Source organism: Takifugu flavidus, chromosome 16 (assembly GCF_003711565.1).
Source record: "Takifugu flavidus isolate HTHZ2018 chromosome 16, ASM371156v2, whole genome shotgun sequence".
In the NCBI taxonomy this organism is placed as follows: domain Eukaryota; kingdom Metazoa; phylum Chordata; class Actinopteri; order Tetraodontiformes; family Tetraodontidae; genus Takifugu; species Takifugu flavidus.
Genome location: NC_079535.1, coordinates 3,989,877 through 4,001,195, shown reverse-complemented (window position 1 = coordinate 4,001,195; position 11,319 = coordinate 3,989,877). Strand labels below are relative to the sequence as shown.

General features: G+C 48.8%; 2 protein-coding genes across 2 annotated transcripts; one reads left to right on the top strand and one right to left on the bottom strand.

The window, feature by feature from the left end:
• The first annotated feature begins 178 nt into the window (after positions 1 to 178).
• Positions 179 to 7,319, top strand: tmem229b (transmembrane protein 229B). The gene is given in 3 exon segments (XM_057058751.1): positions 179 to 438; positions 4,877 to 5,370; positions 5,373 to 7,319. Coding segments are annotated over 2 exon segments (564 nt in total). The 5' UTR covers positions 179 to 438; positions 4,877 to 4,919; the 3' UTR covers positions 5,486 to 7,319.
• A 527-nt stretch (positions 7,320 to 7,846) lies between these two features.
• Positions 7,847 to 10,981, bottom strand: LOC130540095 (eukaryotic translation initiation factor 4 gamma 3-like). Its single transcript, XM_057058994.1, has 9 exons — positions 10,297 to 10,981; positions 10,084 to 10,212; positions 9,649 to 9,858; positions 9,410 to 9,514; positions 9,008 to 9,332; positions 8,743 to 8,921; positions 8,563 to 8,647; positions 8,227 to 8,364; positions 7,847 to 8,095 (listed from the first exon to the last, which is right to left on the bottom strand). The coding sequence occupies exons 1-9, from the start codon at positions 10,588 to 10,590 to the stop codon at positions 7,947 to 7,949; spliced, it is 1,614 nt and encodes a 537-aa protein (XP_056914974.1). The 5' UTR covers positions 10,591 to 10,981; the 3' UTR covers positions 7,847 to 7,946.
• Between the last annotated feature and the right edge of the window lie 338 nt (positions 10,982 to 11,319).

Genomic DNA, 11,319 nt, shown 5'->3' with positions numbered 1-11,319 from the left:
AGTATATACTGTATATTTAGGGTTACATATGTATAGGTGCGATAGCGCCCCCTGCTGGATGTGGCGCTGAATGCGGGTCGAAAGGCGTGAAAATGTTTCTCAGGCAGAAGAACTTCAGTTTTTCAGGAAATGCGCACTGAACGACGAGGGCGGAGTTTGATCCGGTTGTGGGCGGGGCTTGGTCGCTGCGGTAAACAAATGGTTAAAGCGAAGATGCAACGCGGCGCGTGCGTGTGTCTGAGCATGTGCTGCCGCTGCTGCAGTCGAGTAAAATGTATCGGCTTTCAGTCGGGCAGCAGACACACGCGCCGAGGCGGAGCCGGACAAGCAGCCCGGGGACACGGACGCGACATCCCGGAGCTGGCCGTGATGACATGCGCCTGACCCGCCGGCCTGTGGACTGACGGAGACAGACGCGGAGTTCGGACCGGACCCAAGGTAAAACCCACCAACAGCCGCACTTGGGATCCAAACCCGCCACATCTGTTATCAGCTTTAAGTTGCGGATGTTTCGTTACATCCGATCCCACCTCCTGCTAACGCGGTTGCACCTGTTCTCACACTCACACGCACACTCACGGATGTCCCACGAACACGTCCGTAGAAACTACTGTGACAAATGTAGAAGAGAAATAACAGGCCCCCCTGGCTGGACCGAGGTGTGATGCTGCGGCGGAGTCCCCGCAGCCGCGCCTGCGCACTGGCCTGCGGGGACGCAGCGACATGACTTTGGCCGGCCGGTGTCAGCTGCGTCTTTATCCCGTCAGCAGATGCGGTTCCGGCCGCTGACCACCTCCGTGGGTGGGATAGTCCTCCCTGCAGCCTGCAGCTACCCCTCCTCAGATAAACCCTGGCAGGAGGTTCTGGACCTATTTATAAAGCGCTCAAAGAGGAATCCCAGCGTTCCCCGGTGCACAAACCGCAGCTCAGAAGATGAGCCATAAAGTCCTCATCCAGGTTAGATGGTGTCATTGACAGATGAGTGCTGTCCTCACATGGACCGAAGGGAATGGACGTCTGCGAGGAGACCCGGGGGGGGCGAGGTGGCTGCAGCGAGGCTGGTTCCTGCTGCCCCCTCCACACATGACCTGCCGTCCCGGCCTTGTTCAGCAGGACGTGTGAGCGCGTTCACGGGCGTTACTGGAGCGGTGGAGCGGTCCGAGAGCCTCTGCAGCGTGGGAGGCTGCTAAAGCGGGCCGGCCGGTCCAGAACCCATTTTAAGATCTGCAAGTGTGAACGGGGCTTCAACAGGGGAGGGGGGAGAAGTTTTCCTAACACAACCTGAAATAGAAAAGTTGGACCGCTGCTCCGAGTTTCTGGAGTGTGGGAGGATGTTTGTAGCTAGTGTCCTCCATCTAGGTGTCCTCCATCCAGGTGTCCTCCATCTAGGTGTCCTCCATCCAGGTGTCCCCCCTCTGAAAGGCTCTTCTGTGAGCTCTCCCAACAGCCTCCATTAAAAGTGTTCCCCCTCTACACCAGCAGGGGGCCTCTTCCTCTGTAGCTGCTAACCTGCAGGGCATTACCCACGTGCTAGTCAGGACTTGGAGCTTAGCCCCCTGTCTTTGGGTCTTTCGTTAAAGTGTTAAGTTTGTGTATGTGATGATTGTGTAAAGTAAAAAAAAAAAGGTCAAATTAAGAGTTTGGCTCGTACAGTTTTTAATAAGCTGTTGTCAGAAATTGAGTTCAACAGACGTATCGTGCTAATGAAACCTGTTTTTATTAACTTGGCCATGAAATATATTTGTAAACATGGACCCGGGTCCCCCTCCATTGTTAGCGCAGGGGCTAGCTAGCGCCCCCTACTGGCGTGGAGAGGGTCTGTGCGCTTCTGAACCAGCGCAGGAATCTGCTGTGTCAGCAGGTGGTTCTGTTGAAGTGACAGAACCTCTTCCAGAGCAGGTTTTTGGGGGTTGCTATGGCAACGCAACCACTTAGCCAGCATTGCCCGTCTCCGCTGCATCTTTCACTGGTATAACATTAGCTGGTGTGTGAGTGTGTGTGTGTGTGTGTGTGTGTGTGTGTGTGCGTGTGTGTGTGTGTGTGCCGAGGGTGGAGGGCTGATACCTCGGCCATTATTCCACTCTGGTGCATAATTAATAAACATAGATCTTCCCCTATAAAGAGCCAGAGAGCTGAGTTTTAATTCCTGACAATCAATAGGAGTTTTAGCTGTTAGTGCTCTGTTCTCATCGACCCCCCCGGTGGGTCCAGAAAAGATGCCCACCGCCGATTATGTGAGCCTGTCAGACTTTTAGCCGCGGCCCTGTCAGCGTCCGCCCGCCTCTGACAGACGCTGCGTGAGGCGAGTCTTAGGCCTCTCTGGGTGGGGGGTGGGGGGGTCAGGTTCCCTTTCAGGCGGTGTTTTTAAGGTGTTCGGTATCTTCTGAACCTACAGCTTGAACAGTCAGAAACAGCGTGCAGTCGTCCAGGGAACAGATGGAAAACCACTCAGGAACCGTAACAGTTCATCATGAGGATTAAAATTATTCTCCTCTGCCCTTAAACAATTATTGCCCCCCCCCCCCGCCATGCAGATGCTGTAATGAGGGTTGGCGCCGTGACATCACCACCGTGACTCTCCTGTGACGCCACAGTGGACGGAACAACAACCACGCACAATTAGCTGGCCCAGTCTCTGCTAACCTGTTCCCTTTAAGGTGGTACGGTACCAAATCTGGCGCCATGCTAATGTCGAACCATTCTGATGCATTAGCTCGTCTTCTTTCAGCGCGTTTTCCTCCTGCTGGTGTGTTCACCTGCCAACCCCCCCCAGCCGTCCCCCATCCCTCTGGCACTCCTTCTTCCCTCTCCCTCTCTGTTTACTATAAAAGCAGACCCTCTGGTGTCCGCCCTGTGTTCTTTGTTGTTGGACGTTCCCTGCAACCCCCCCCCCTGCCCCCCCGCCTGTGTGGCGTCTCCCCGTGGTTATGGAGAGGGTTCAAAATCTGACAGCTCTGCACTGTTTCCCTTTCTGATCGCCATCAAACTGCGATGTCCCGTAGCGCTAGCTCGATAACACGGACGGGCGAGGCAGCACTGGCGCAAGGCGAGCCGGTCGATACCGCGGGCTCGATGGGAGAGCCGGAGGGCCTCTGGCGTCGGCGTCCACAAAACAGCAACAGCAGCAGAATTCGACTCTGTGTGAACTATCACATCCAGGCAACACGCCAATACTCCTGATGGTGCACATGATGCCAGGGCATCCCAGTAAGGACGCCGATCATGGGTTTGCCGCAATAAAAACGTCAAAGACGACCCTCGCATGGCGTTCTGTACGTTGTTTTCTGTTAGCGGCTAGCTGAAGCTGAGGTCACAACCTGCGTCTTCTTCACCTGAAACAGTGATGTCGTCCGCGTACAGCTTCGTTCTCAGGCTTAAACTCCTGCTTTACCACCAGTATGCCACCAGGGGTCGCTGTTGCTGGTACAAAGAACACCCAGAAAGCATCGTTAGCTAACACCAGCGACGTTCTTTTGCCGTTAAAATCTGAATTCCTGAACTCAGACCGACTGTGGCTACAACTGGCTCCTCCCACCGGTCACATGCTCGTTGCGCCACGCGTCGTCCTGATGCTAACTGTTTAGTCGTCCACGTCCCTCGTTTTTAGGGGCTCATTTTTCGTTAAAGACAAAACTCGCTACTCACTCATCTTGCTGAGCACGAGTCCTTGAAGTCGGAGGTGAGGACGTAGCTTCAAGATGTAAAACAACGTCAAAACAGGGGTCCGATGACCCTTTTTTAACGTTGATTTCAGACATCAAATGTCCCCTTTTTTATTCTTCCTTGTCCGAATCCGACTTCTTGCCGAAGCGACCTCTGAGCCGACAGAGGAGGAGCGAGGGAGTGCTTCCCAGGCGGGCAGTGAAAGGGCGATTGGAAGGGGCTCCGCGGGGTCAGCTGGTCCGTCGCCGTGGCCCAGTTCATCACACGGAACCCTTGTTCCCTGTTTGGGAGAAATGTGCTAATCCCCACGGGCTCGCTCTGAGCTGCTGCCAGGCTTTGAAGACAGAAATGGGGGGGAAAAAGTTCGTCTTTTGTTCTTCAGACAGGCTTTTGTTTCGCCGGCCTCTCAGAGGTTGTGCAGATCCGCTTGGGTCCATTGTGCGTCCGGTTCGGACTTCCCCGGGAGGTATTGTATAGCAGAAAATGTACAGCCAGATGTTGTTTGAACTCATCTACACTGTGCTGTTTGGCATCCGCTCATAAATATAGAAGGGGGGAGGGAGCCTCCTGATACCTGACACACAGTCAGCTGACCAGACTTCACACAAGAACCCCCTCCCCCACCCCACCACCACCTTCAGGCGAGGGTCAGATTCCATTTTTTATTTTTTACCGTTTTATTGCTTTATTCCCAGTTGAGCTTTGGCCTAGTACCAGTCAGACCACGGATCTACAAATCCCAGCGGTGTTTCCCAGGATCCTCGGGTTGCTGCTAGCACTAAACTTCTTACCGGCCTCTCCGTTAAGGTGGTGGGTTTAGGTCAAAGATAATCTGTCCCGTGTTCTGCAGTGCGTGAAACGTTTGTTTGACGTTCCCGGATCTGCCCGTTTATCCGGATCCTTGGCTCGTTCCCCACTCGCCCGCAAAGTCGCCCTAATCCTCCCGGCGAACCGACCAACCGGCCGACCAGCCCAGCGACAAACATGACCTCCCCGGTCGGCTGGTCGCGGCTGTTCGGGATGCAGATTAGAAGAGACGAGCACATGAGTGTGTACAGTCAACAGCTGCTATTTGCTCTGGCAAATTATTTTCCGGCTGGTTTCGCCTGGGGGAAGCGTCCCCAACACACCTCCGAAGAACCGTCTCTTTCCATAATTTGGGAGGATTACACCAGATTATTTTACATTCTCTTTGTTTGCTGACTGGTCACAGATCCAACATCTCTGAGGGAGCTGGTGCCACGGCAGGCGTGAAGATGGTGACCTCGGAAGCAGCGGAGGCTCCCGTCCCCCTGACGGCCCTGTCGCGCTGGTACCTCTACGCCATCCACGGCTACTTCTGCGAGGTCATGTTCACGGCCGCCTGGGAGTTCGTGGTGAACTGTAACTGGAAGTTCCCCGGCGTCACCAGCGTGTGGGCGCTCTTCATCTACGGGACCTGCATCCTCATCGTGGAGCGGATGTACCTGAAGCTGCGCGGCCGCTGCCCAGTGCTGCTGCGCTGCCTCATCTACACCTTATGGACGTACCTGTGGGAGTTCGGCACGGGGCTGCTGCTGCGCCAGTTTGACGCCTGCCCCTGGGACTACTCCCAGTTCCGCTACAACTTCATGGGACTGATCACGGCCGAGTACGCCGTGCCCTGGTTCTGTGCCTCCTTCATCGTGGAGCGCTTGGTCATCCGCAACACGCTGCGGCTGCGCTTCCACGAGGGCCCGAGGACGGCTGGTCCCAGCACTGCTCGGACGCCGGCGGGGGCAGGAGGAGGGAGAGGAGCAGGAGGGTGAGGAACGATGCTAACGGCTACCTGAAGGGCGAGTGAGGGAGCAGAGGTGACCCGATCGCGCCTCTTCGCCGCAGAGATGCCATCAGAACCACCAGTGACTGAAGACCGGCAGCGCCAGGGCTCCAGGCTGCTGCGTCTCCCTGCATTTCATCCTGCCCCCACATCTGCGTGGGGTCAGGTCTCCTCTCAGAGACTGGAATACTTGTGATCTAAGACAAAGAACGAACAATCATAGAAATCATCGTAAAAGTACTATAGCATTAAGGTTGATGTACACATGGTCCTTAAGTACTGTAGTTACGTACTGTAGCCACAAAAGTTCGGCCTCCTTCGTGAAGAATGTTAGCTTAACACACAATCACTGCAAAATGAGACATTAGGAATTAATCAACATGCAGTTTCAATAAACATTCATGCTAAACCGGACTCTACGTGTATGCTAGGCCATCAGGTGGTGCCGGTTTCAGGAACATTTTGAAGTTGTGCTATGTACGTTATGCTAAAGGTGAATCAAAAGGAAGCTGTGAAGGACATTTCCTTAGCATTTACACAATTCAAACAGCCTTAACGCTCAAATACTCTCTGGTCATTTCTTTCTTTTTTTGTTCCGAAGGGTGAAAAAGACGTGAAAGTTTTGAATGGAATCATGTGAACGTCTGTAAGTGTGTGTGTGGGAGTGCGCGTGCTAATGGCTCCCAATAATTGCGGCCCAGTTACACAGCGGGTTCCGTTTATGCTAATGCTAATAATTATGAGTCCTGAGCAGAGAAAAGCACCACATCTCGCAGCAATTATCTTTATTATCTTTCTTCAGAGTCCTGAAGACCTTTTCATGACCCTCAGCACAATGGCCCATTACTTATATGTAAATGCCTTATTAAAAGATTTATTTTGGAAATACGTATGTATGCCTGCTCTGGGAGAAATGTAACCTGCCTGACAGCGTTTTAGCATGTTGAAATGAAAAGCAGGAAACCTGCAGCTGATCGTGCTGATAATTGTGTTGAGCTTATGTGGATTCTTTGATGAGATATCTGCGGTTTGGCCTCAAACTAATAATCTAAACTCGTTGAAAACAAGTGTTAGATTAACTATACCTGCATCAAAAGATTAATGAAGTCATTCCTCTTAGAGATGGGAGTCCCTAAAATAGTCCCAAATACTGTTACTACATATATGCATAATGACTTTAAATACTGTGGATTTAGAAATATTATATATTCTTAGACATAGAGAGGCAAAAAAAAAATGCAAAGAAATGTCTCAATTTCCAACATTAGACGACATAAAACTGAACAATGACCTGCATTTCTCGCATTTGCTGCCACCTGGTGGATATTTGCAGCTACATCTGCTCACGTGGGCATTTTAAAAAGGCGCACGCGCGACCAAAAGAGCTTATTTTAGATTAAAATGAGTTTCTGGCCGAAATGAAGCCATCAATTAATCTTCGTAGATGAGAAAATGACTGACTTTAAGGCAGAAGAGGCCTCTTATTTGTCCAGACAATCTTGAAAATACTCCGCAATGTGGATCCGAACTGGTTCTAAACTGGTTTTATCCAGACCAAATGAAGCGTGTGTCCTTTCTGCAACCTGTGAGGAGGTGTATCAGGTGTGTGTAGTGTGTTTTCTCCAACACCCTCCCTGTATGTGCATGGAAAACAGAATCTGATATTTTTACCTTCTGACTGCATGTTTGAACTGTATTTTATTTTAAAGTTCTTTTTACCCAATAATCCCCATTTTATTGTTACCTACGTATTTGTTTTATTAATTACGACGTAGCCTAAGGTTATGTAAAATATGATTTCTTTATTTAGTGTTCATGATTTGTCACAGCTTAAAATTAAATGTATTTGATCTTAAAAGCTGTTTGTCTTTTTTACCTGTTGATGCTCCTGATTTTATTGTAAATGACAGCATGAAATAAAATGTAAAACAAGCGTCTAAGAATTAGCATCCACACCGAGTTTAAACCGTTGTACCGCTGATAAAATCCTGTTTTTTATTAATGTATTTAATGGAGGGCACGCAGGTACCTCTCACCCAGGAGGATTATGGGTTGGGGTGTGTTCCCGCGCCCATTGTTTTTGGCATAGTGTTAGCATTGTCCTATTCTAGTTGGAGCTCTTTAGCTGGAAACTGCGGACAACAAGTGGAAGTGCAGTGTTGTCAATCAGGAGTTGTTGGTGCTGTACCTGGCTACACGCCGTTTCCGTTCCCTGCCGGATGGACCTAAACATAATGTCCCAGAGGTGTTCTATTGGGTTTAGGTCAGGTGAACGTGAGGGCCATTCAATGGTATTAATTCCTTCATCCAGTTGGGACTATATTACCCAACTTCACTAAAACTATATTACCCAACTTCACTAAAACATAAATGATATTCAAGGACTTGTATTTGGACATAAATTGAATTTTATTCAGACAGATGATATTACTGACAATGAAATAATGTAGATTTAAAAAAAAAAAAAATTCTTTGCTCCCCAAGTTCAGTTTATCCGTCTGTTAGCCTCTTGGAGCCACTTGAAGAAGTTGGTCACGGATGTCACATTAACTGAGGATGACCTCCATTTGAAGAAGGTCTCATCCTGGATGACTTCTTCATCCCACAGCACATCAAAAAACATCCGCAGCAGACCTACACGGACACACACCAGCAAAAATCACAGGAATAAGTCAATAGAAAAACACCACTGGCTTCTGAATTTGTAGTTCAAAGTTAAAATGAACAAAGCCGTGACCGTTGAGGTGGATAGATGGGACACTCACCATCAGGTTGGTCTATGTGGACCACCAGTTGCTGCACAACGTTCAGGGCCACCAGCTGCTTGTGGTCATCCTTGATGAACCTCTTGAGGAGGCTCGCTCTGTCGAGCAGCTCATAGGTGTTCAGCGTATAAACCCCACCTGACAACACAAACACTCTCTTCACACCACTGTAAAGAAACTGAACACATCTAATCATGGACCATAAAGTGTCCCAGACTGGTTTTGTGCTCACATAATGTAAAACAGACGTCTATGTGGAGTAAAACTAATGAATCATGTTTTTGGACAGAAACAGGCTGAGTTTTCTGCCTCTATATGACATTATAGAACACTTACAGTCAACAATGACTGACTGGCACACTGCTCTCATCAAGGCCCTCACAAAACCATCTGATGACCTCTGCCTGTTGTTGAGGGTGTTCTGGGAGGGGGAGAGGAACCTTTGTTAGTTTCATGCCTACAGTAACAATCTCTCCAGACAAATCCAGTTTAAAGGTCATTCTCATCGGGAGTTACCTGGATCCACTCTTCTAATTGATCATTTACAGAGTTGTTCTGGAGGAGTCTTTTCAGTGCTTGATACACTTCTTCCTCATTGCAATCCACCATTCCACCATTCACTGGTGCCTCCTCCTTTGCGAACAACTCTGATAAGGGCTTTGAGGATCCACCTTTTGGGGTGGTCTTGTGTTCAACTGCAAAGAGCAACAAGTAGTGAAAACCCCCATCCAGATGTCTGCTTTAAAAATGCACCCAATCTTTTGGTTTTTCAGTTATTTACCTGTAATTTTGTTGACTTTAATCTGTGTTCCTCTGTTTATCTTTTGTTCATCCAGGTACACAACAGGTTCTCTCTCTTTCGGTCGCCAGGTGTTTCTCATGCTCCTGTATTCATATTTTTCTGGTGACCGAAAAGTTGAGCTGCTGCCCCTATGGTACCGCTGCTTCCTGTCTCCTTCACAGTTGCGTCTGGAGTCCTGGTTGAACTTCCCAGGAATCGCCTTCTTCAACTGGAGCTGCTCCCTCTCTTCAGCCTGCTTCACCTCTTGGTGAAGCTGCTGGATGGTTTTGGGTCCTTCGTCTTTCCTTCGGGGCACCCAGTTGTTCTGAAGGCCACACATGAGATGTGATGAGAATTCAACTTGCAGACTATATTCATGATTTAACCATCAAAGAGTCTCACCTTTCTTAGGGCCACAACATCCTGCAACATGAATTTGATTCTTGAGGACATCTTCTGCTCCTTCAGTAGGTTGCATATGTTGCTACAGTAGCTATCAAGTTTTGGCTAAAAGGAAGAAAATAATAGGAAGAAAATAAGAGTCCCACTCATTCAGTTTATGCGTAGACAGTGTGTGTGTGTGTGTTTGTATGTATATGTGTTTGTGTGTGTGTGTGTGTGTTGCGCACAGCTCTCCTTACCCTCTCAGTCCCAGTGTCCAGGTCCTTCCCCACTGTGGACAGGAGCTTGCACACACACTCCAGAGAGTCCTCGCACTCGTCCTGGAGGAGTTTACCTATGCAGGTGTGTATGATGGGCTCCCAGATCATCTTCAGCTTAAAAAGCTCTCCGATAAACCTCACGGTCCCCAGCAAACGCACACGGGTCTTGTGTCTGGTCTGCTCCAGGTCCTTTGGGGGCAGATTTGCATGTATTCAATTTAGGTGAAACACTGTAAAGGTTACATTTAAGTTTGAGTTCAAAATCTAACTATTCTACCGTTCTTGCCAGTGGAGCAAGCACACTTTTGTAGGAAATACAAAAAGTTCTCACGAAAGGTGCATTGATAAAGCTGAGCTTCAGTCCAATAATTGCACTGGCATATTTGGTTCTGCTGTAGGCGTGCCGCTACTCACCTCTTGAACAGACACATCCTTTTCCTTTTGTGTCAGGAGTCCACAGTTCTGGAACTCCATCTGACATCTTGTGAGCAGACGTTTATGGAAGAGGACGAAGTCATTGCTGCTCTGGGACGAGACCATCAGCTGATGTGGAAAGGTTTGGCATATTAGTAACAATAATCTGGTCCAAATTCAACCAATCGTACGGACAAAGAATGCAGAGTTTACCCCCTTCAGATGGTGACACATCTTAGCATAGGTTGCGCTGTAGCTCTGCTCAGACAAAGCTTTGTTAACGATGAGCTCAACGACCGCGTTCAGCGTCTCCTCAGTATCGATGTTGAGCTCATCCACCTGCTTCATGAGGCTCTCAAACATCTCAGGGGTGAGCTTGTTTAAAATGCCCCGAAAAGTTCTGATGACCTTCTCAGTTGCCCCTGCTGTCCGTCCATTTCCCTCGCCACCACGCTGGGGGCTTCTGATGGAGGGAACCTGTCCTACCTGGTAAATGTTAGTGGTCATAGTTGGAGTCTGGAACCACAAGAAAAAACAAACATTTGCTATAATTTAGAATGACAAGTAAATTTATACTGTCAGATACAAATACACCATCTTCTTTGAAATGTTAAATGGTTTCGAGTTCATTTTTACTTTACAAAGCCTGAGGGAAAAATTTCACCTTAAAGTTTCAATAATGTCCTGTTTTTTTGTTTGGGGCTTTGAATTAATTGAAGAATATGGAGGTGGCGGTAGCTATTGGGGACTGGGCTGAGGAGCCGATGGTTCTTAGTTCAGGCCCCAGTGCAGACAAAGCAAGGAAGGTAGTAGGGGAAGGTGTAAGAAGCACCGCCTAGTCAGAGCACTGCCAAGGTACCCTTGAGCAAGGTACCAAACCCACAATAGCTCACATAGGGCCCTGTGATTAACTCAACCAGGGGTATACCCTGCCTTCGCATATATGGGTGCCCTCCCCATGACCCCGAAAAGGATAAAGCGGTCATGAAGATATGAGAATATGAATACTTTTGGTAAAAACGCTAAAGAAAAGAAAAAAGTTCATAGTTTCAAGAAAACTCAAAGTGCAGCCTTGTAAAAGCTCAGTGGAAGTGATCTTAAAACTATCAGAAAGGGAGAGTTCACTCACTTGCAGTAGAAAGTTAGTATTCAGACTGGAGTTTTGCTGGTTGTTCCTTGAATGTTACGATTAGCATTAACTCTTAATATTTTAGCAGGTGCTTTTTATAGGATTAA

Excerpts from the sequence above, each read along its gene's own strand:
- LOC130540095 (XM_057058994.1), bottom strand. The coding sequence starts at position 10,590 with ATGACCACTAACATTTACCAGGTAGGACAGGTTCCCTCCATCAGAAGC. Across the intron at positions 9,859-10,083 it reads AGGATGTGTCTGTTCAAGAG|GACCTGGAGCAGACCAGACA; the intron begins GTGAGTAGCGGC and ends CTGCCCCCAAAG. Across the intron at positions 8,922-9,007 it reads TAAAGTCAACAAAATTACAG|TTGAACACAAGACCACCCCA; the intron begins GTAAATAACTGA and ends TGCTCTTTGCAG.